Below are 25,623 nucleotides of genomic sequence, written 5' to 3'. Positions count from 1 at the left end.
GCCGGGTCAGGTTTATCACTTGGTACTCGGTGACCGTCCCCAAGTGCCGCTCACCTGGACTCTCGGGCTCCTCCAGGACACATCTGTCGGGCACGTCCTCCACATCTGGCAGGCTGGCCGCGTTCGAGCTCTTGTCTCGCTTCAGCGCGCCGACTGCAGCAACAAAGGACAAAAACGGGAGGGAGAAACGTAACGTATTCAGAAACAAACACTGCCTGATATGCTGTGGAGCTTTCCGTGCTGACAACATCTGGAAACACAAATAACAGGTTGAAATCAAACAGAAACTCCAAGTACTTCTCTGCACAGTTGAAAAACCTAGACGAGAATTCATTCAGGGAGAAGTTTGAGGCGTTGGCCTAAACGCCACCCCTTTGAGGTAAAAAACCTGTTATTTCTTATAGAATTCTACAATAATAAAGTAATTTAGAAGCCATAAAACGTGCTTGTCTGTTTCACCAAGGAAGCAAGTAAACAATATAAAAGATCAATTAGGTGGTTTTGTAATTACTGGAGTCATCCACCAGGGAGAGAAATGGTGTTTGCTCTAAGATAACGGTACGTTGTACGTAAGAAGCGAGAATGCCTAATAAAATCAGTGATAATTCCAAACTGCAGCTGCAGTTTAGAAATTACCCAATTTGATTTCTTCTTTTACCTAATGGCTAAAAATATTTTCATTTCAGAGCAGGAAAATATCTCCATGGAAACAATCGTTTGTCTGTATGTGACTTTTAAATTCACTTGGCTTGTGCTCAAATCCCACGTAAGCTTTCTTGAAGAGAAGACAGGTATTTCCTTGTCAATGTCCGTCTCCCTCTCTTCTGCTCCGTACCTCCATATGGAGCCACAACTATAGCTTGACTTAATTTAAACACCCATTTAAGCTTCCCAAAATCATGGCTGCATCAACGCGGCCTCAGGGCATCGCTCAGGCAGGGAGATCTCAGAGGACACGGATTCCACTCCAGCGCCCCGAGCTTCCCATTGGTTTGCAGCTATTGATCCGGGTCGCCAAAAGGCTCTGTGGTTCCCGAGCCCTGCATCCGCAGAGGCCGTCTGGGGCAATCGGGGCTTCAGCACAACTGCGGCATTAGATCCCTGGAAATGCAGGATTAAACCATGACAAATATGAATCTATAATAGTGACACCGTACGTCTCACCTGGAAAAAATAAAAGGCAGTAATTGCCATGGCAGCGTTGACATGAGAATCTGCATGAGGTGAGCGGACACTGAAACCAACTCACAATAAATAACGGGTGTTCTCACACAAAAACACTCGCATACGTGCAGGAAGAAATATCTTCAAAAGATATCTGCTTTTCTCTGATTTTTACAACGTTTAAATAATTTCAAATACACTAATTGAAGGCCAGGATTCCCACTTTGAGAAAGAAAAGTTGGAAAACACAAGTGTGCGTATTATATTTTGAAAAAAAAAAAGTTTCGTGCCCAATTTATTTGAAGATTCTTTCTAAAATAGTTCTTCCCATTCTGCAGTCAGCTCCACCGTGCCGGTGACAGGCTGAGTCATTACAGCCGCAGGAATCTGAACGTCAGAACTACTCTGAACTGGAGCAATAGGGAAATTTCCAACAGAATATGCCGTGATAAAGGGAGAAAGCAAAAAGTACAGAGAAAGAGACAAATCACAAGAGCCGTCCCTACCATGAAACACGGCAGCGACCAAAGATTCAGCATCACCTTTCCAAACGCACGGTGTTTGCAGGCAGCAAAAACTGCAGCGAGGGGCGCGATGTGACCACGGCTCCACGTGCCCGTCCCTGTGCTGGAGCTGCTCCCGAACGGGACCCCCGCCCGCTCCAGCGCTCTGCCCGTCCCTGCCCGCGCCAGCACGGGTCAGGCACCCAGCTTACACCAACCGGCCCGGTCTGACAGCGAGGCGGGGCTGAGCAGCCACTTAGGGAAGGTGCCAGATTCATCTGAGAACAGCTCAGGACACAGTGAACAGAAGAGAGCTAGAAGCAAGTCCAGACACGGACGAGAGGTGTCACAAGGAAGGTCTGAAGTGGAGAAGAAAGAAGACAAGGCAGGCGGCAAGGTCCCTGGGCAAAGCAGGAGGATCTCCGTTGGCATGCCTGAGCTGAGACTGCAGAGATTCCGGAGAGGCTGGAGTCACTGAAAGCCGAGAAAGACAAAGACGAGAAAAAAGTGATCACATGTAGAGCTGATATTGCTGATAAACGACAAAAAAGAACGATAAAGCACACTGATTGTTGATGGCAAGGAGTCATCAGAACAGCTGGGAGGGAGCAGGAAGCAGGGCCAGAAGGGTTTTCACAGAGGACAGAACTCTGGACAGAGAGAACGAGTTTCAGAAGGCAAGTGCCCATTTTGGAGAAACAGGAGCCGGGCCGGGTCGCTGTGCAGGCCAAGGACGTGCAGCACGGCCCCGGCTCGGCAGCGCACGAACCCTGGGCCAACAACCGCACAGCAGCGCGGCTCTGGAGGCGCGTGAGGAGCACGGGCCGGTACGTGAGGAGCGCGGCTCTGGAGGCACGTGAGGAGCACGGCCGGTACGTGAGGAGCGCGGCTCTGGAGGTGCGTGAGGAGCACGGGCCGGTACGTGAGGAGCGCGGGTCTGGAGGTGCGTGAGGAGCACAGCCAGTACGTGAGGAGCGTGGGTCTGGAGGTGCGTGAGGAGCACGGCCAGTACGTGAGGAGCACGGGCCGGTGCGTGAGGAGCACGGCCGGTACGTGAGGAGCATGTCCGGTACGGGAGGAGCACGGCCGGTACGTGAGGAGCATGTCCGGTACGGGAGGAGCACGGGCTGGTACGTGAGGAGCATGTCCGGTACGTGAGGAGCACGGCCGGTGCGTGAGGAGCATGTCCGGTACGTGAGGAGCCCGGGCTGGTACGTGAGGAGCGTGAGGAGCGCGGGAGGGACCGAGGAACACACCTCCGCTCGTTCATTTAAAACATCGAGCTGTATGCTCAGTTTGAAAAGGAAGGTTCCTTAAAGGCACCATGAAAGAACAAAGTGAACTGAAAAGTTAAAAATAAGGAAAGAACAGTCTGGCCCAAATAAAAAGTGAAAGTAAAAAATAGCATTATGTAATAATGGAAAAAATATTTAAAAAATGTTAACCCTGACACCTACTTTACTGTCTTCCCCTAGGGGAACAGGATCTTATGTTCAAACGTCAATAGGGGAAATATTGTTCTGAATTGCTTATACCTAGGAGGCTGTTGCAATTTAAATTCTTTAAACATAAACAGCACAATCCCTATTCATTCTGAGGATACTCTGTCCTACTTTGGCTTTAAATGGACCTTAAAATTACTTTTGCTTCCCTTGGAAAGCTAATTTGTGTAGCCAAAGTGATGTAAATGTCTGGAGTATAAATGAGCCCCAAATCTACAAGTCAGACAAAAAGTTAAGGGACAATAATTTCTGATATAACAACTCCAGTGACATTTTCTTTCTGTTCGGTGCAATGTCATTTCAATTATTACATGGACAGCAGAAATTACCTTTGTTAGCATGGAAGTAAAACAACAGATTTCAGTGAGGCAAATGACCTTGAACTCAGCCTATCAAAATGACATAAATCTTCATTGTACAAGATCAATCTGGAGAACCGTAGTAATTTTTTCTGATACATCTTCATAAGCTCTTAAGAGTTGTTTACTGAACTTGCTAGCCATTCTTTCACATTATTGAAACAGAGAAAGACATTAAAAATAGGTATGGCACTTAGAATAGCAACAGAATCTAATAAAGTCATAGTATTTAACACTTATGTGAATAGTTTCAAAATATTTCAAAATCCCCAAATTAAACAAACGTTTCCAAAAAGAGACGGCACACTGATCTGTGACCGGCCCACGGGAGAACAGCCTGCGTGTGAATGATGAGCTGTTCTTCGTGAACAGACACTGGTCACCAGCCACAGCAACAACTCGGCGTGACAGTTTATCCCCAACTGTTCCGTTTAGCCTTCGAAAAGCCCTGTTCCGGCCCGGCAACGCCGCGCACGGACGTCCCGACGGCCTGCTCTGCACACCGGTTTGCACAGGGCACACACGGTGGAAAAGCGGTTTGCACGACACCGGTGAACAAACCCGTTAGCGTTTGCTGATAAGATGCCTCTGGTGTTAATACGGCAGATTAGTAACTTCAAGACAATCTGTAGAGAAAACCAGCGCTTATTTGTCATTCGAAAAAGCAGATAGGGGAACCAGAAATTATTTTTCAATCAAAAATATTAGGCAAGATAAGCTATAGGTGATGTATTTAAGCGTCTATTTAAGGACATTTAAGGTCCAATACATAACACAAAGCAACATGAATCTAAAAAAAACAGCACGAAAAAAAGCTGTAAAGGAAAACACAATGCTGGTGTTTTTCTATTTCTGTAAATGGATAAAGCCATTGTGCTGCGATGCCACTCCTGGGATGTATGGGATCCACAGGCACTTACCGCATTATACCCGAGAAGCCTGATGGAGAGCTGGGCAACAAATGCTCTGAGTACTGGTTTTAAAAGCATATTCCATAGAAACCTCAAAAAGCACAAGAACAGCTTTCCTTGCTGAGACCAAATACCATCAGCGTAAGAGTTCAACAACCATTCATTCCGTAACACTTCACCAGAAACTCCTCCTGAACTCCAACTCAAGACCTGGGGAATTCCAATTATTATTAATTCTTTTTGAACATTTAATAACTCCAAGTAGATTTTTATTCCATAAACTTCTCCAGTTTTCCCTTCAACATGTAGAGTTTTCTCATCCTTAACATCCTACACCCTAACTTGCCTTAACACGGCAAGCTCTGCTGTTTCACCTCACAGGCGTCTGTCAGCGCGTGTCACTATTGGCTTCATGTGAAATGCATTCTTGCACGAGAACAGGCACACGTACATTCGTGTAAGAGAACAGGCACACGTACATTCTTTATGAAAACAGGTACACATACATGCTTGTACGAGAACAGGTACACATACATGCTTGTATGAGAACAGGCGCACATACATTCTTGTACGAGAACAGGCACAGGTACAAGCGCTGAGCGCTCTGTGACACTTGTGACTGAACTGTCCTTTGCTTTATACTCTTTCAACCACGTCTTTTCCAGGTTGAGGATTACCATCCCATTTAGCTTTGCCCCTGTGTTTTGATGCCAACCTAAAAGGACACAATTATTTCATTCATATTATAAGAAATGCAGAAAACATTCATGAAACGGCAAGTGAAATACTAGCCACGTTCTCCACCATTACGGAAAGAGAAGCAGCAGATGGTGAAGCTCCCGCAGGCGCTTTGGGGCGCCCGTCCTGCCGCGGGGACCCCTGGCTGAGCCACGTCCCGGGACACCAGCGCCCCGCTCGGGCTCCCCGCTCGCCCAGCACAGAGATCCCCGCTCGCCCAGCACCGGATCCCCGCTCGCCCGCAGGGGTTCAGAGGTGACCCCTTTCTCAGAGCCAGGACGGTGTCTGACTGAGCCCAGCCTGTGACCCGGGTTCTTGTCTGGGAAACCGTCCCCCTGCTATTTCTTGCCCCTCCTGTCTCTTTGCCGAAGATTAATCCTCCCTCAGACTAGATCCTTGCTCTTGTCCTTATTTAATTGAACCCCATTTTTTTTTCCAGACCATTTCTCACACCATATAAACCACTAATTCATCTCACTGACAGAAGACATCAGTAGCCGGTCATTTCATAATTTCTAGTGTCGTTTAAGAAAACCTGCACTGATGTATGTAGTTGTCATTTAATAGACAATGGCTGGTTGTTATTTTCTGATGATTAAACATCACACTGGCCCAGTTTTCATTACATTTTAATTTTAAAAAGAGATTAAGAAATTAAGGTGGAGAAACACGCTGTTATTCTAAAGCGAGTGCTGTGGCACATGGAAGTCGGGCCTGTCCTTGAAATGAGCCGTTATGGAACACGCCAAACCAGCAGCCTCAGTCGCTCGAGCCCGTTGCAGCGGGCGCACAAGCAGGACCCAAAGCACACGGCAGACATCCCAACCCGGGAATCCCGAGCTCGCTCTTGCGCTCTTGGAGCCTCATGCAAACAAGTTCATTCCAGATGAACTGCAGCTACGGAATACCTCTTCTTCCGTAAGCATGACATTTCTGTTAAAGTTTTTATATACTTTAAATTAAAAAGTCCTGATACTCCACGTTCCTCCCTCCCCGTGTCTACACGGACAGCATTACTGCACACAGCAAACCTGACATTTTCAGTGATTCTGTTCCCACTACACCTCCAGGTTTTATTCACCCAGAGGGACTTCCCTGCTTCTCTCAACTAAAATATAATGGCACGTAACAAATAACGCTCTCTAAGGACATCCCATTTTTGTTTCATTAGTTCAATGAAACATTCACTCAATTTTAAAGCAGTTGTCTTGATCTGAGTTGTGATTTATACCAGAAGCTGCCGTGTATTCTGTGTATTATATATAATAAAACATCTAACTAGTAAAATTTATCTCGGTGGGTTCTGCTGCAAGAAATAAAACACTTCCCCATAAAATCCCACCCGTCTACTGCACAGCTCCGAGCATACGCTCTGTACAGCTCAGGGGGATCTGAAAAAGGAAACAGTAACCCCAAATTATCTTTAATTCATTCTTTTATCACCGTGCAGTGGCTTTTTCTTCTTGATGTCCTCTCTAGCCAGAAAGCCCAAACGGCTTTCTAATTTCCCTAAATGAGGATAGAGCATATTTTAACTGAACATGGTGTAAGACTGAATTATTTGATCACATTTAATCAACTTTCATTATCCCTCTCATTATTTTTTTCAGCAAGTAACAGGGAAGCAATAGAAAAACAATGTTTAGAGGAATTAGTGAAGAAGGCATTTCTCATTAAAGCATGTAGCATCTCCTCACCGGTCCGGTTCTCTACAAATACAGAGCAAAAACGTCCCCGGTTTCTGCGCGCGCGCTCAGCGGTGCGGGAGGGCACAGGCGCAACATGCAACGGCAGCGCCGCCCGTCACAGCTCCACAAGAGCAGCAGGCGCGTTAGAACATGCTGCGTATTTTAAAAACTGCATGATTGACAGTACTGACATCATTATGTTCATGGCAGTGGACCGATGTGGTATCCAAGTCCCAAATCATTAATCAGGGGATTTTCAAAGGGTTCTGATTCAGTCCAGTTCTACAGAGGAATTCCAGCTGCAGACTGCCTCAATTTGCTTTTAAAACCGAAACGAAACAGAAGTGTGCAGCATAATTATGACACTGACATATCCCTGCGCATAACGTGGATGTTATAGCTTGCATGCTCCTGCTTTCCCTCGATCAAAGGTGCCCAAATAGCTTAATCCATGGGTAAAAACAGACACAGAGCCTCTTTATTAACCTCTTCTGGCCAGATTATTGTGATCATGTTGCATTATGGCCCTGAAGAGGTATTGCTGATGGGGAGGCAAAGCCCAGCGCCGCCCCGCACGACCGCCGAGCGGCGGCTGTGGGACAGTGGAAGTGCTTATTTCCAAACCGCTTCTGTGATGCTCCCCGCTGTTAAAATGTTATCTGCCTTTAAAACACGTCCAGTTCAATTGCAAGCAGTAAGTAAACTCGGGCAGCACAGTGCTGTATACTGGAGAGTTTCACCAGCTGGTCAAAAGGCATTATTCCAGGAAACTAATGTGGTACAGGACTGCTTCCTGGTGCCTGAGACCTCTGATTGGCAAAAGCCAGTGGACTTTTCAGTCAGCAAGCTCGTTACCCATGGATGTGGCTCAAGGCTGACACACAGATTGACTGGTTCACACTAATTTACTTCACACAGATTCCATTTATCTCCTAGAAGATCCCCTGGCAGCAGCTTATAATGGCATATCCTAGGATGCCTGCCTGCATGAGTTTTTAAAGCGGCAGAGCTTGATGAATCTCAGCCCGGCAAACAGCCCGCAGATTGGCGACCGGGCGCAATCAGAACACATCAAGCAGCGCAGCTGGGACTTGCCGGCGTGCTTGACTGGTTCGAGCAGCTGAGCATCACGGCGCTGCCTCCCCGCTGGCACCGGCACCGGCACCGCGCAGCGCCCGGCGCGGAGCCCAGGGCACGGGGAACAAAGAGAGAGGCAAATGGGGAGCAGGTTACTGCACTGCATGGATACTGTTAACAGGTGCAGGACAAATCATTACAACATTTAATCGTCATGCAGCCCCAGGATTATCAAACTACATAATGCCCTGGTTAGCAGGTTTTGTGGCTAGGAATTTGGAAATTTTATTTCACTCACGTTAACAGTTCCTAGGAAAAAAACTGAATAGAACTAAAGCTGTTGCCATTTCTTTCCTATTGAAAAAAAATATATTCAATCCAGTAATACATGTATGATGAAATATAGTTACCGATATACTGGGTTTTACGTTACAGCAAGGTGAGGTACCGGTCAATGCAATTCCTTGCCTCCATAGAGTACAACAGACTTCTACAGGTGCGAGCTTAAACATTGTATTTTTAAAAGAACTAAAAATACAGCCTTGAACTCTAGCTTTCAAAATTCAGGTAGACAGAGACTATTCTTTAAAGTCCTTCTCACAAAGGAAACAAAAATTAATACTATTAGACAATAGCATTCGACATCAAACGTATTGCGAGAGATCCAAAGCACATTTAGTACTTAGGAGGTTAAAGACTCAGCTGTGGTGCTGGTTGATGAAAAAGCAGGATTAAGGCTTTCGTATGAGTCTTGACATGATCATGTTGTCTGCCTGCTGTCTTAAGCTGCAAAAAACAGCTGGGATCATCTTCTTATAATCTCCAACTCAAAGATGTTTAAGCAGTTCCCAATCCAATTAAACAGAGGTAAATATAAGGAAGGGGCCTACTGAGCCAAATCATCTTATTTTTTAATGAAAAACAGCATAATTGCAGGTTACACAACTCCTTAATCTCACTTTAAACCTAATAAACTGCTGCCTTATAGTGCACATGGCAGGCCCAGTTAACCCCAGCACTCTGTATCAGTGCGCTTAATTTTCGATCATTATCCTTTATTATGTTACTTGTAATCCTAAAAGCCGATGATTGTGTCCAGATATTTGGCAAGGATTGTACCTGGATATACAGGGATTCCTCTTCTAAGAGTAACGGATTAACGGGATAGTGCTGTGTGACTAGCAGCTGGTTTACAGTGAAACTGCCGGGCAGGTTTTAATTTGTGAAGTCCGTTTCCTCCTTCTGTCCCGTCCTTCCACCACGCTGCCCCTCCGAACAGCGGAGTGACCTGTCTGTCCTCGTGACCACCACGGCGCTACCGCGGGAATAACGCTGCCCTACCGAACGGGCTGCTGACTAAAATGTTCTTTATCCAAAAACAATCGAAGGTATGGAAATCCTCTTTCTCAGATGGAATTGCATGCTCGGTTTCAAAGCGGCTCTCGCACGCACATGGCCCAGTCATTGTAGTATTACTTAAAGGCTTAGAGCACTACACCACTTACTTTCTGTATAGTCAAAAGCTTTTTCAGGTGTGCGTATATGATCACATTGTGCCAAGGTATGTATTTTTAAATTATTAGGGTTAATACCATAAAAGCAAAAAATTCACATATGTAATCCTTCTACTTTGTCCCATAAATATGCACAAGGACCTTCTCTAAGGATGTAACAGCAAAATCTCATCAGGGACGACTTCAAATACAGACTCCTCCTGTCTGTAGGACCAAGAGGGAAATTCAAATGATGAGGAGCGAGCTGTTTGCAGTAGCTGTGTTACATTATGCATGAATCCTGGCTGCACGGTGTTTCATTAAAGATTTCCAGTTACATGGGTAAGATTTGTAGTGAACTGGTCTTTGGGGCAGCAAACTAGCATCGGAAAAATTGATATAATTTTGTATTTTTTTAGCAAAAGTTAATACTTTCGTATTATCACTTTGCTATAAAAACCGGGACTTTGAAAAAAGAAACACATAAGATTTGCCATACAATTCTGAAGGTCGGCGATACAACACTGACTGCACTGGCTGTATTATCACGGCAGCCGAGCCCCTGGTTAGAATTGGATTTTTCGTTGAAGTCTGATCATTAGTTTCTTGTTAATTCCGAAAGCAAAGATTTCTATTGCTTTTTGCAATATACCTGGTCAAAAGTATCTGGAAGGTCTTTACTTAGGTATTCCGACAGCGCCTGTTCCCGGGTGCTGTTCACTTGTGCACACCCGTATTCCAGCTGACACACGGCAAAGGTGAGCGCACACCGGCTACCTGGACATGATCCAGCCCTCAACAAGAAATTCCACATGGAAGTGTTCTGTCCATCTCCTGCAGGTATTTCAAACTATTTCTGGTGTTCTCCTCTTTCACTGGTTGATTTGTTTCTATTCCTACACGCTTTTAACTACCAGCTTGTCTGCACAATCAGAGGTGAACCTGGGGACAGTCATATATATCCCTCTGCATACCGAAGGATAAAAACAGATTTAGCGTCTCAGGAAACCAAACTGCCGGTTCAGGAGATCACTAAAGGTTTCACTCTACCTTGTGTGAGGAGTGAAGTGGAAATGCCAAAAGGGCTCCTGCGCAAGAAAGGTACAAATGTGCAGCAGGACCGTAATTGCAGTTTCAAAAGCACAGTGCAACGGCGGCGGCATAATTAACAGAGCACAAAGTGTTCCTGCAAAATAAATCACGGAATACTCGCTCTCTGCTCAGGGCACTAAGTTCACCTCTGTGCTAACCAGGTGCGCTTCCGCGAGCTGCAATAGGGCTGCTCTTGATTTACCACACGGCCAAGGCAGCTGAGACGAAGCGAGCAGCGCAGAAATTCTAACGGACACGTAAAAAAGATCAGAACAGGTATTGTACAAGATGACTTTCCATAACTACATTCAAACCAGCAGAAGACACAGTCCCTTTCACCAGAATATAACAGGCACTCTGGAATCTGCCCAATCTCTTCCAAAATAACCCAGATGTACTCGGCTCCAAAATGAAGCCTCAGCCTTCTCAGTACGATGATTTGGGGCTACACAGCTGCAGCCCAGCAGTACAGCTGATTGCGGTGACTAATTAAACACACAAAGCTCGCAGGCACCCAGTCCTGGCACGTCCTCGTCTCGGTCGAACGCGGGCGAGCCGCTGGCTGGGAGCTGCCCGCGCTGCGTCCAGGGGCAACGCTGCGCCAGAGCTGCCCCTCACGCTCAGTCCAGTACCTTTCTGTTCAAAGTATTTTTCCTAGTTTACATATAAGGTTGGCCATATTTCAGGTATGCTTACTTTCTGTTACTTAAAGTATGTGTGTTTTACAGCAATATTTAACAAACCATAAATTTACTACAGTATTACTAGAGGAAATCCATTTCCATGAAAGCTGTATATTCACAATATATTGTTGAAGTATACATTGCATTAATACTTCCCTGTGCTTATAAACATTAATACAGGTTATTTGTTTATTACCGTGTCACGGCTGTCCATCACATGCAGTGTCAGAGCGCACATCTCATATTGTCTGCGCCAAGGGCAGGACCAACGCGACCTCTGGCTCCTCCTCTTAACGGGATGAAACCACTGCGGAGGAATCCGCCTGCCGTGCATGGCTGCCCATGTGCCACACTGTGCTACGGCTCGCTCTCATGGCCAATCTTCTCTACAAAGTTTAGTGTTCTAAAATTCCAAAAATATTTTTCTTATTGTCACGTCATTTGTGTTTCCTGTTTACTCACCATACAACAAAACCTTCAAATCATCGGATTGTTTGGGACTGAACTCATGCTGGCCGCTCATTTTCTAGATCAGGATCATATATGTAATCCAAAAATGTTTTAAAAATACTCTGGACACTCAGGTTTTTTCCTTTCCAGAATCTATTATAATCTCCAATAAAACGGCCTTCACATGATTTCCTTTTCTTGCTTTACAGTTCTAAGTTCTCCTATATTCAACTGATATGCATGTGTGACGGATGTGAGAGATACAGCTACTACTGAAAATATATCGAATACACAAATTACATACAGAAATAGCGAAGGGAATTTATTCAAAGGAGGGGAGCGGTGAGCACAGGAGGCGAGGTGTGACGGTGCAGCTCCGCCTGCCGCTCGCGCTGCCGCAGGGGGAAGCAGACGCACAGCCGGTGCAGGGATGTTACCTGTGCTACCTGTGTTATTTCACAAGGACGAGCAGGTGCACACGTGGCCGTGAAGCGCACACGTTTGTACAGACACCTGGAACTTCACCAGCCCCAAAGCCACAGCGCATTCTTGGAGAGAGGGGAATGAGGCTCACGTGAATCGGTAACTATATTATCTGTGCACGACACTGATTTCACTACAAAATGTGGCCGAGAACGCAGCGTTCCTTGACCCAGCTGAGAAAAGGTCAGAAAGCAATTTTGAATAATAAATGAGCGCTGCTGACCCCGACCCCAGCGCGGCAGGGTCAGCAGCCGCCGCTCCGGCTGCCGCGGGACGCGCAGCTGCGGTCAGCCCAGCTAATGAGCCGCCCGGTGACACCCCAGTGCCGCGCAGCGTACAAAGCAAACCCACAAACACTGAAGGGATATCTACAGCGAAGTGCGATGTGACACACTTTGCAATCCTCGCTACGGCCATTATTTCACTGCTCCTCCTAGATGGCCTTTAACCACAAACATAGTACCTGACTAGCAGTTCCTTTAAGGTCTTTTCACATTTATATGGTTCCCATTCAGTGGATGTACTTTGAGAAGATAGACTTTGATAAGGCATTTGTTTGGCACCTCATTTAATACAAGTAAAAAAAATTACTTTTACTATAAGCTTATATTTATTTTATTTAAATTCAAGCTAACATATTACTTCCTCAGTGCATAAAAGACAAGCCCAGAGTGTGCAAGGCCAGGAAGGATTCTCTCCCGATCGCTCCACCAGGAGTTACCCCAGGAGCAGTCACGGAGCAGACGTTCGTGCAGCGGAGCGGGCAGCACACCAGAACTCACCTCTTGCCCCGTTAGATCGCACCGTGCCTCGGGTCCCGTTCCGTCCCAGACCAGGGTGCTGAGCTGGGCTCCAGGTCTCATTCCTCGGGTCTGACACCACTGCTCGCAGAACGTGCAGGAATACGCCTACATGTTTGCTTGTGTTCCACATGAACTAGCGATGCAAAGCCAGACTTGTACACACCGTTGTCGGAGGTGTTTAGAGATTTATGCATAAGGAAAGATAACTGGCTTGGGTTCTCCTGATGTCTAAATACTTCCCTGGGAATGCAATTAGCTACAGGAACTACAAAAGCTACAGGAGCGCTTCTATGTCTCTTTAAAGTCACCATAACGACTTTTATGGAGGATGTCTTTCAGACACTGACGTCTAGAGACCACATTAAAAACTCCACAGAAGAGTTACTGTGCTCCATTCGAGTCTGTTCTACTTCACGTAAGCTACTCGGACTTACCTGGCAACTGGTGCGTAGGAACTCTGAAACTCTCCGCTTTCAGCGAAGAAGGGGAAAAAGTGCTGTCCTGTTGCATTGAAGGGGAGCCTGAGGCACTAGGTACCATGAATATTGATATTTTCTTTTAAGCTTTTTAAAGCTTCAGCATTTGGGCTTAACTGCATGCTTGCATGCTCTTGAATTATGAGAAAGGATAAAGAAGAATGAGTAGTTAATTGAATTTTGTCAAACAATTTGTAATTCTGTATATTTCTACAAGATTCTTTCCTATATAGCTTATCTTTAAACTAACCAGCGTTTAAAATTACACCGTCGATTTTTTCGCCTGTCTTTCAGCTCTCCTCTCATCATGACAGATCTCTTCAGAGAGTCACCAGAAAAGAACACGACCTCCCCAAAAGGCCCCACAATCTCTGCACATAATACCTTTGTAATATTTGCAGTGTTATTTACATTCCTATGGCTTCTCCGAGTGCCACAGTGCGACTTCGGAGTGAGATGCTACCCCGGCACGTACAGACGGGATGCACCTCCACCGTGGGGCTGGCACACCGTGGGGAGAGCGCATCTGTTCCTGAGCCGCGGCGGCCGGGAGCCATTTAGATCTATTTAATGAGTGCTGATCACGGCAGGCCAGGTGCCCGCCCGCACCGGCCCGGCAGCCGCCACGGGCGCCAGCGCCGCCCGAGCACAGCCCTCCTGCTCTGGCGAGCACACTGTCTCTACATAATCTACCCCAGCTTTTCACCGAGCCAAGCGTGTGCATGGGATACAATTCTGTGTGCAGATACCAACTGAACTCATTGCTAGAGAACCTGGCTGCTAAATCTGAGTGCGTTCATTTAGGGAACCAGTAACAGTAACCAGCTCCTGTGCTACCAGTCGGCATGCAAATGAAATAAAATTTGATTATGAATAGATTAGAAAATTTGCTCAAAAATCTGCCTGTAGCTTTGCTTCATGTACTGGAGACAGCAGTAGCCTCCACAACAGAATTTCTTACTGCATATAGTGAATCAGTAAATTTACTCAGCCTTGCTTTGATTTCTTTCCTGGCACTAGATAATATGTGTATTTTTATGAGTCTGCTAGATTTGCTTAAAAACACTCCATTCGCTCTGCTTTATGACCGACATGAGCTCTACAGTGGGCAACCAGTGCCTAACAAACTGCTGTGCTCCTCATTTGTCCCCTTCCCTGCTCGCCGCTCCCGAACACCCTCGACACTCCAGAGGCACAGCCCTCTTCAAAACGGAACGGATCCGGGATCCTGGCAAAATAACATACAAGGGAAAAGAAACAAACCCAAAACCACACACAGCCAGACGATTTTACGGCTGCTGTGTTTCGTAGTTATGAGAGCACACGTCATTTGGACGTCAAAGAGCTGTTCACAATAGCTCCATGCCCCTGTTCCCCCAGCAGAGCCCACCAGGCTGTACATCAGCAGAAGCCTCTGCCCGGCAGTTAATCCTCCATTGCACAACCAGCCGGGCCTGTGCCAGTTGTGTACGGACAAGGTGTGGAGCAGAACAGTGTAATCTGGAGCTCGATTCAGTGTTGGGATACATCTCTTAACCAGCACCTGAACACGCCTTAATCACAGATGGAGAGGAGGAGCTCGAGAGATCCACCTGGTGGGATCACCTGTAAGTAGAAATGCTATCTGGCTTTGCTCAGCAGGAGCGAAGAGCTACTCCAGAGCACATCTCACGGCGGGTTTGCAGGGGCACGAGTACGGGAAGGAGCAGTCAGAACTGTACCCAGCTGGCACTGTAATCACAGGAAACAATTCTCCTACAGAAAACCTTCCCAGAGGGGTCCTACACACCACATTTGTTACTGTCCCCTCTCTGTGTGCTCTGCTGTCCCCCCTTCTCTGTGCTCTGCTGTCCCCTCTCTGTGTGCTCCGCTGTCCCCGCTCTGTGTGCTCCGCTGTCCCCCCTCTCTGTGCTCTGCTGTCCCCGCTCTCTGTGCTCTGCTGTCCCCGCTCTGTGTGCTCCGCTGTCCCCACCCTGTGCTCCGCTGTCCCCTCTCTGTGTGCTCTGCTGTCCCCTCTCTGTGCTCCGCTGTCCCCGCTCTGTGTGCTCTGCTGTCCCCCCTCTCTGTGCTCTGCTGTCCCCTCTCTGTGTGCTCTGCTGTCCCCGCTCTGTGTGCTCCGCTGTCCCCTCTGTGTGCTCCGCTGTCCCCACCCTGTGCTCCGCTGTCCCCTCTCTGTGTGCTCTGCTGTCCCCTCTCTGTGCTCCGCTGTCCCCGCTCTGTGTGCTCTGCTGTCCCCCCTCTCTGTGCTCTGCTGTCCCCCCTCTCTGTGCTCTGCTGTCCCCTCTCTGTGTGCTCCGCTGTCCCCACCCTGTGCTCCGCTGTCCCCTCTCTGTGTGCTCTGCTGTCCCCACCCTGTGCTCCGCTGTCCCCTCTCTGTGTGCTCTGCTGTCCCGGCTCCCTGTGCTCTGCTGTCCCCCCTCTGTGTGCTCTGCTGTCCCCTCTCTCTGTGCTCCGCTGTCCCCTCTGTGTGCTCCACTGTTCCCTCTCTCTGTGCTCCCCTGTCCCCACCCTGTGCTCCGCTGTCCCCTCTCTCTGTGCTCCGCTGTCCCCTCTGTGTGCTCCACTGTTCCCTCTCTCTGTGCTCCCCTGTCCCCTCTCTCTGTGCTCCACTGTTCCCTCTCTCTGTGCTCCACTGTTCCCTCTCTCTGTGCTCCCCTGTCCTCTCTCTCTGTGCTCCCCTGTCCCCTCTCTGTGCTCCCCTGTCCCCTCTCTCTGTGCTCCCCTGTCCTCTCTCTCTGTGCTCCCCTGTCCCCTCTCTGTGCTCCCCTGTCCCCTCTCTCTGTGCTCCCCTGTCCTCTCTCTCTGTGCTCCCCTGTCCCCTCTCTGTGCTCCGCTGTCCCCTCTGCCATGTGCCGTTGTACCAACAGCTAACGCATGGGGGGCTGTTGCTGCCAACCGCTTGTTGAGCTTTTCATGCAGTACAATGCCGCTCCATCTTATTTATTCTGTACGTTTATGCAGTGACACGGACAATGAGAATTGTCCCAACATATGTATTTTTCACTACGCACACCAAAGGATCCATTTCTAGTGCTACTTCCGTGCTCTAAGTGAGGAACGTGTAAATTAGCACTGACTTGCTTCCCAGAGTATGCAGTATTTATTCTCCTTAACCTGGAGCAACACATTCCCAAAAGCAATTAACATGCCTTATGTTCCTCTTTCTCCTACTAGAACTCCACTGCACAGAAAATTGGAGAAGTGGTTCACTTTGGTGTGTCTTCTCTAACTTTGGGCCAAACTGAAGTACTGCTTGCTACTTTTTAGCACAATTATGCCTGACAGGAGCCACATTCATAGATCCCAGAGCGGATTCTGCCATTTGCGGCTCTTCTCTTCTATTAGTAACTCATTTCATATGCTACTTTTCCCTTGCTTCTGATACTGAGCGCACACCGCAGTTGGTGAGCTGCAGGAACTCCTCAGCTGCGAGTGCTCTAAGAGAACTTGCACATCCTCACGGTTATCAACATGCTGCTTTTTTATTTCAAAGGAACAGTTTCTCTGCACATAAGCTCTAAGATGTCCAACAACCCAAAACATAAGGCTTTTACATGCGTTGCTTATTAGGACCTCCCCGTATTTCACATATTCACCCCCATATCCAATTTCTAACCCCTCCTCGCAGCGCTGCAGCGCGCGGGCTCAGCCTGCCCGCCAGGACCGGCAGCCCGGCCCAAGGGAGCCAGCTTCTCATCCGCTGCCCTAAGAGCCCTTCTCGGGCCCCCTCCGCAAAGCCGGACGATTGTGCCCAGATCACTTGGGTTTTGTCACACCAGCCTGTTTTATGTATACTAAAAAAGCCACAAACGTGTTTCACTTATGATTAGCTCAACAACTCAGAGGTAGCAACATTTCTATTTTAAAGTAGGCTTAATATGTACTTTGCTAAAAATAAAAGTACTAGAAATTCATATTTCTTGTTCATACAGGTTTACCTTAATTTTATTCTTGATACTACACAGCTTATTCACCAAGTAAACCCTAGTTTTCTAGCAGCCCATTGTATGCGGGGAAGCCTCCCGATGTTACCATTGCCAGAGAATAACTGAGGAAAAAAACCCCAACAAAACACAACACATCATCAGGGACTACAGAACAATAATGGGAAATGAATAAAATGTTTCTGATGAAAACAATTAGTCACAAGCATTACCAGCCGAAACTGGGCTCAGTGTTAAAGAGACAGTTTAGCGGCACACGGTACATCCATCACGGCTCCACAGACGAGTTATTGAGCTGTCTGTGAAAACCAGAGCCAAACAGGAAAGCTTTCAGCAGCGCTGAGGCCCCTGATTGATAGAGCGAGATGATGCAAAGCTGGCTGATGGCCTCTCTGCAAAATAAAGTGAAGGGACTCAAGGTCTTTCATGCCGATCTCTGACCACAGATGAACAGCTACTTTATTACAGCGCAGATTGAGGTTGCACCTCAGTCCATATTCTGCCACTTCTGGATGCACACGGTTAACTTTACCAACACTGCGCGGTGTTTAACATAAGTGTCTGCCATCTTCACAGGATTTAAAAATGCACAGCTGATTGCAGCAGTTAAAAGCTTTGCCTCCCTTCTCTTTAACTGCAGTGACCAACAAAAATATAATCAGCTTTATCACAGGCTTCTTATCGCAGTGATAGGGCTGATTGTTCAGGGAGAAGCGTCTCATTTAAAAGACACAGAAAAACCCTCTTGTGCATAACAGCCAGAATCCACCTGCTGTGCTGCTTCCCTCAGAAATGAGGTTATTTACCTGTCCCACACTGCAATCCCTGCCCCAGTGACCGGGCTGGGGTTCTGTTCTTCGCTGACACGGTGCCACGGATGTCATAGAATGCATATTCCGGATCTGCAAAACCTGAGTCTTACCACACGCGTCTGCCTGCAGCAGACACCGGGCGCTCGTCTCCGCGTTTGTGATGGCCAGGAAACGTTTCTTTTAAGCACAAAGCCAGCACTGCCTGACCAATACCAAGTGTTTACAGCCACCCCAACAACCCCGGCCCGTGGGGCACTAGTGAATTCGGGTGACAGCAGCGCCTCTCTTTACATCAGCACCTGAGGATATGTTTTCATCGCGTCACTTCCATAGTTCTCAGGTGCTGGGAGGGTCCTGCCCCTCCAGCCCGTCCCTGGGTTATTCTCACATTAGAGCCATAGGGTGCAGCAAATGTAGACCACAACGTTTAAGATCAACACCTGGGCTTGAGCCCCATGTTTTCCTCTGATATTAACATGAGTGTAGGAGGCTAATGAGATTTTCTTCAGTGCTTAAATACCTAAAACCTGTTCACAAGGATTCTGTCCCTCTTCCTCCACAAACTTCGCTCTGGATACTTTGATGCAGTTTTAGGTGCCGTTTTTAACCTCTACCAGGCACTTTCAAATGACCATGACCAGTATGTTTCACTGCTAGTCAAGTCAGAAGAGCTGGAAAGAGAAAGAAGAGATGTGGGGACTACAGCTGTTTATCCTGTGGACATCTGCACACTGACTGACATTCCACAAAGAACCTGACTCTGATTGTGCCCTGTTTTAAGGTTCTTATTGTGTGTCTGGCTCATGGGGTTGCTGAATCAACTTCCCAGTAATTGCTCTCATTCACTATCATGAGCTCTTCTTTGCAGAAAAATGCGCTTTCAGACATCTATTTGTCCTTAGTTCCAAGTCTCTCTCAGTGACGAGGCCAAAGCACTGGCCCGGACCAGACAACTGTTGTAGGTCCGTTCCAACCGAACTGTCCTAGTCGGGCGCATTTTACGTTTGACGTTCTCCTGTTCGGCGCCGCGATCACCGTGTGCCGGACCGCGTTCCCGTCCCGGCGCCGGAGCAGCGCGGCTCCGTGCCGCGAGCTCACGTGTCACGGCACGGCCCAGCGAAGTTCTCTCCGGAAACAACATCTACAATAATTATTCCATTTTCTAGCAACTTCTGCCCTACCTGTAAGTCTTACTAATACCGAGACATTTGCTCCCACCTCTTCCACAGCCTTGAGTTTAAAGACAGCGTTAATCACTGCTCCGCAAACTCTCCTCCTCAGAATAGCTTTCTCTTCCCGTTACCGTAGGCTAATATTGACTTAGAGGCTGCTGCCCGAGCTGTGTCCAGCACCGCAGCTCAGCGCCCCAGCACCAAATTCTGCCTGGAATTCTGAGGGCAGCGGCTGCTTTTCAAAGGCTTTTAGAACTGCTTTTACTAGCGCTTCTCACCAACCGCACACTTCAAACATGGAACGTGCATTTGTTTTGGTGCTAGGCCACAGTCACCTAATTAGGTCAATATAAAAACTGTGAAACCAGTAAATGACCAGGTAAGGCAAAGAAATTGAGAAAAAATTTAACAATACTAATAATAGCAGAATAGCTGCCGGAATGTAGTGTTCAAAATAAAGAGTGCCTGTTGCTTCAGAAATCATTCTGTAATTCTATGTTCATTAACGCCAGGCTATAAGAGCACTTCAGAGTGAGAACTCTCAGACCTGCGGGCTCCTGTTTCCCGGCTGATGTGGAATGTACTTTGGCCTGTGCACTCCACTTCCAACTCAGCTGTTTTACAAGAAAATACTCCCTTCTACTCCTTTCTCTTGCAGGTTTTTTAATGCAAAATGAGATGTAGAGTGTCCTGCAGGATTTTCCTCCTGTCCCATGCAAAGCCTCCTCCCCACAGCACGACCCGATGAGGAGGGAGACGCTCTCAATCGCCTGGTTGGATCCCGGTTCAGCGGGGCTGGGGCAATGGAAAGAGCAATCACCGCTATCCATACAGACAGGCGCCGGGAGGTAAGAGATTGATGTCCTAAGCTTTAAACAGATGTTGTATGTTTCTAAGCACAACATTCTAAACAAACTTCTAAAGCACTTAAAATTATTTCCAAGTAACGTTTGTCTCTAATGTTGAGAACACTGTGTTTTGATACCTGAAAGGCTGAGCTACCAGGAGGATTGCATTATTACACCTTTCTGCTGCGGAAGTTCAATCTTAGAATAAAAACCCTTTAAGAACAAAACACTGGTTCATATAAATAAAGGTGTTTTAAAAACCTGTATTGACTTTTGCATGTTATTAAGCTTTCCAGATGAATCCAGTTGTTAAATGGTTGTTCTAGTAACTGGCCTGTCATCTGGAAATGTTCCTAGATTGTGTTTTTGACACCGTGTCCCTGCAGAAAGTTGGGTGGTGTGACACAAAGAGCACAGGTTTGCCTCTCACGCTGATTACTTGATGTAATAGTACGCAAGCTTAAGTGAACTGTGTGTCTTCAATCTTCCCAATCACTTAGGGCTGGGCACCAGAGGATACCATCCATCATCCCTGGCCTGAAACATATGGTGCATCAGCAATCTCAGCCTGACCTAAATGATAGTAAAAGCTGCTACGCTGTTCACAATAAGAAATTGTTGTCCACTGAATTACAGGTTTGTGATTAGATTGCTAACATGGCCAACTTGATGTATAAGTGAAGTGTCCAGGAAAGATATTCCCTAGGATCCTCTGAAGATTAATTTATACCCTTGAAACGTGCACCAATCACAAGATGAAAAAATATGTCAAGATATTTTTCTTGTGAACAAAAAAAGCTCTGCAGCGGTAACGGCTATTCATTTATTTTTGGCAGTTTTAGCCAACAGAATTCAATAAACAAGGTTCTTAAGGGTTTTTGTTTTGTTACCAGGCTTTTACTGCTTGACTGCTAAAGCACTGAGCACCACAATATTTTTTATGAGGGACAGCTCCCTCCTGCATTCCACTCTAAAATCTCATATGTGACGGCAAATATCACACAAAGACAGCAAGACGCATACTCCAAAATATTCATTTGGTATTACTACATTCCTATGTAATGGATCCATAAATATCATACAATATTAAGTATCTATTTTTAAGGTAGAAAACACACTGTAATACATCTGACCACTGATCCCAAAATTATCAATCTCGCTTCTCCCTGAAGCAGATTATGTGTGTCATGTTATTCATTCATCCATTTAGGAAACACGCATCCACATCACATGGTTTCACCACGAATGGCAACACCAGCTTTGGGGGGACTTGTTGGGGGGTGTTATTCCAGAACAGCCCTGGCCCTTGAATCCTCTCTGGGTAGGACACAAACGGCGACCGGCACGTCTGAAGAGGCGCAGCCGCGGGTGAGGAACAGCAGTGCCTTCTGGAACCCGTGAGCCGCGCCAGCACGCGCGCCCCAGCGCCAGCACGCGCGCCCCAGCGCCAGCACGCACGCCCCAGCGCCAGCACGCGCCCCAGCGCCGGCACGCGCCCCAAGGCCAGCACGCGCCCCAAGGCCAGCACGCGCCCCAGCGCCAGCACGCGCACCCCAGCGCCAGCACGCGCCCCAAGGCCAGCACGCGCCCCAGCGCCAGCACGCATGCCCCAGCGCCAGCACGCACGCCCCAGCGCCAGCACGCACCCCAAGGCCAGCACGCGCGCCCCAGCGCCGGCACGCGCCCCAGCGCCAGCACGCGCGCCCCAGCGCCAGCACGCGTCTGTGACCCCTCGTGACCCGTCACAGCACAGCTCACCCCGCGCTGAGGTAGATTGCTCCTTCGTAAGCCATGGAATGTTAACAAACATGTTCAGCAAATCTGAGCCTAAGTACGATGAGCAGGAGCAGACTGCAGACGGCCGGTCTGGTTCGTGACACCCCGCGCCGTGCCGGCCCACACCGGGCACAGCAGCTCCCTGCGCCTGTAGGTCAGACCTGCTGCCGATGTTTAGCTCTATTTCCAGCATGCCTGTCACTGCCCTGAGTCCTTATCAACACACGATCCTATTTTAAAACATTCCTAACCGTGCGACTAAACCATTACATTTCATTACAGAAAAGCACAGGTCTACACTCCCGGTTTTACTATTCCTTAATATAGCCTATTGCCAGCAACGTAATTCATATAACCTAGAATATATTATACCCTGTCATGGATAACAATGGTCACCAGTGAAACGGGCTCCTTTTGAACCTTCCAAGAGGCACACGCTAATTAAAATAGGGAATTCTTCCCTGTGGGCTGAGGATGGCCTTAATCTGCTAAAATACAGACACACCTATTTGAAAGATCTTCCTATCTTCTATCAAAATGTTCCAGCTTCCTGAAAATACTAATTAAAAACAGTGCCTACTTAACTTATACGACAATAAGAAAATAGATTGTCTTTTCAGTTAAGACAAAGATTTATATTCATTGTCAGCGTTAAACTTTCCAGTCTGGAGAGATGCAAAACCTTGACAGCCCTTCATCTCCGAAGACAAAATTCAGCCACAGAACACTACTGGTACATAGAACACAGCAGGCATGCTGTAATTGTGTCAGATACACTGGGTTTCTTTCTGTTAAAATGTACTTCTGGAGCTTAAGGACAAGAAGGAAAGGGAAAAGGAAACCCAAAAGCTTTCCCAACACACGGGCGGTAGCGACGGAAAGAACACGTGGAGCAGCTCTGATCACGCTACAGCAAACGCCTCCCGGCGGCAGGCCCCAGCTCACCCTGTCCAGCGGCGGGTGGCGCGGCCAGCATCCATCACACGGGACAACACGGGCCCCTGGTCCTCAGGGACTCACTGCTCGGTATCTTCAGTGCGACACAACTCGAATTTTACCAAGTGTGAGGTTGAAAAGAAAAGAAAAAAAGCTTCTGCTGATACACTGTAATCTGAGAAAAAATCCCGAGATGTGCTGGAAAGGTTCCTGTGTCCATTAACATCCGGATCCCCATGTTAGCGAGTACAACTGAAGAACTAGAACACAATGCTGAATCAAGACAGGATACTTGGTAGATCTAACTTTGGGACTTCAAATAAAGCATATACTGAAACATTAAACATGGACCAGGCATGAGGGGAGAAAACACTGAACAATATATTTACTAACTTTCAGAATTTGAAATTCATCTTGTGATGATTGGCTTTGTGTACCATCCAAATACAAAATACTATTTCTACTAATATTTATCTGCTTTGAAACAACAGTGAGCTCATTTTATAAAAAACGAAAATAGATTCTGGATTACATAAGACAAATGAAATGCAAACAGGGATGGACTAAGACTTCTAAACGCGTGAAGGTGCAGAAGCGCACGCAGGAGATGAACGCGTTCTCATCTTAGCTTGTCTCACTGCCCCATAACTGTGCTGCTGCTGTTCGGTTCGACAGCTGAGTCGACTCAGGTTTATCATTTCCTCTCCTATAAGGTACGGGAGTCAGCTATTCTGAAATACGGGAACATTTCAAACACCGTTAGAGACTCGGTTCAGGAACAAATTCTGTATCAATAGCTTCTAAAAGATTCAAAAATAAGATACTCAAAACCAGCAGCTATGTAGTCACTCCCTTCACATATCCTAAAAAAACCCATATGCTATTCCAATAAAGTAAGAGAAGACTGACCAAAGCACAGTGCAGACTGGTCTGGTTCCCGACAGCCCGGGACAACACCGGCCACAGGCAACTGCGATCAACCTCTCGGCAACCGATTGTCACAACACGCAAAATCCAGGCACGGCCCAAAGAAAGAACCCTGCCCAAACCTTGCAGCCCTCAGCATAACCACCTAATACCGACAGGAACACTCTTCTGCCGGGGGATCATCCCCCTTTCCCACCCTTTCCCGACCGCTCTTTCCTCAGAAAGGCGTCCAGCTCGCCAGTTCTTCCGGGGCAGCACCTATCCAAGCCTTTCCTGACCTTCATGGACCTGTAACACCATGATGAACATTAGACAGCAAAGAAATTTTATAGGAAGAAATTCATAAAAGCAGAGGCTGGATATTGCAAAACATCAATACAACCCAGAGTAAGTCTAGATGGAGTGATGTAAATATAAACACGCATTCTGATATCATGTTGTTCCGCTCTACGGCTAATTTCAGTACTGATAATGGACTCCCCCAGCCCCCCAGGCTCCTTCTCATTGCAGACCCAAAAGCTCTAGCCTGGCGAGAATTATTAGCACACCGAATTCTAGAGGAGACTTACACTTCAAGCTGAGGTATTCTTTGCCTGCTGTTTTATTCACAAGAGGATCTGATCAGTTAAAGATCCTGAGCATCGCCAAGTTAAAATCACAGAAGGACGAACTTCAAATCTAACCTGGGTGAAAAACAACAGGTTCTATTCTCTCTACCTTCTTGGATGAAATTAAGACTCACATTTTACAGACATAGTTGATGAGAAGAACAACAGCTGAGGCCAGGAGACATTCGGATAAGGGATGGAGCTGTGACAAGGAGGGAGGCTCCAGCGCTCGAGGGAGGACGCGGCTCTGAGCGGGGAACAGCCGCAGCTCCTGCAGTGGTTGTTTCGCAGCCCCCACCCAGAACCGGCCTCCAGGTCTTGGCAAGGCTCGTGCTGCACACCGCTTGTGCCAAACTGCTAAACAGCGTAGAGAAAGGCTCGTGCTGCACTCTGCCTGCACCGAATGAACCGCGCAATAGCAGTAGAGACTAAAAAGGAACCAACGATCATTTCATGTGTCTGTATCAACAGCCCGAAAAAAGTGTGTTTACTTTTAAAGATCTAAAGAGAAGGTATATCAGAGATTCTTCCCATTCAATAAACACCGAAAAAAGCACAGAGAAACCAAAATTGTCCAAACTGTATCGTGCATTTGAAGTTAGAACACGTGTCATCCTCGCTGCCTTCTTGACCAGTGAATCTATCCTCTCCCTCCTAATGTTTTGGAGGAGTCTGAGATGGCGCCTGTGCAATTTGATTTTGTGTAAAAATACGCACCAAATCAGATTTCTGCTACATTAAGGAGTTCTCTGGTAAAATATATGATGCATGGAATGAAATCAGCTGTAGTTCTAGAACGAGTCTTTAAGCTTACTTCCTTTAGTACTTGACCACTAATATTAAAGACTACTGGATCAAAATACAGTTTTAATTGGATATATAGGACATGATACAGTGGTATAGTCAAACCACAGGTTAGATGCTAAAATACAACATTGATTTGTATTCTTTTACTGGAAATATTTGTAATGTGAAACTCGGATATAATACACTCATTTCAATGCACATTGAGGACAGAGGAAAGCTGCTGCTGTCACCAGCCCCTACTCAAAGTCCATTCATCAAACAAATGTTAGATTAATTGGTTTGCTGTTTCACAGACTAAAATGAGATTACGGATGAATCTAATTCTCATTAATAGTGATGAAATGTTGATTATACAATAATTTCTTACACTG

General features: G+C 47.1%; 1 protein-coding gene across 3 annotated transcripts in view; it reads right to left on the bottom strand.

The window, feature by feature from the left end:
• The window catches only part of WDR72 (WD repeat domain 72), an 89,652-nt gene that overhangs the window by 6,000 nt on the left and 58,029 nt on the right, over positions 1-25,623 (bottom strand). For 2 of the 3 annotated variants that reach the window (XM_065076370.1, XM_065076372.1), the window contains one exon: positions 55-153. In XM_065076370.1, coding sequence (XP_064932442.1) covers positions 55-153 — 99 coding nt within the window. Of the gene's footprint in view, positions 1-54; positions 154-1,706; positions 2,142-25,623 lie in introns of all 3 variants that reach the window. The other variant, XR_010475306.1, reaches the window with a different exon arrangement.

The sequence above is a fragment of the Columba livia genome, chromosome 11, assembly GCF_036013475.1.
Source record: "Columba livia isolate bColLiv1 breed racing homer chromosome 11, bColLiv1.pat.W.v2, whole genome shotgun sequence".
Lineage (NCBI taxonomy): Eukaryota > Metazoa > Chordata > Aves > Columbiformes > Columbidae > Columba > Columba livia.
Note: the sequence above shows the minus strand (reverse complement) of the source record. Positions and strands in the feature narration are given on the sequence as shown.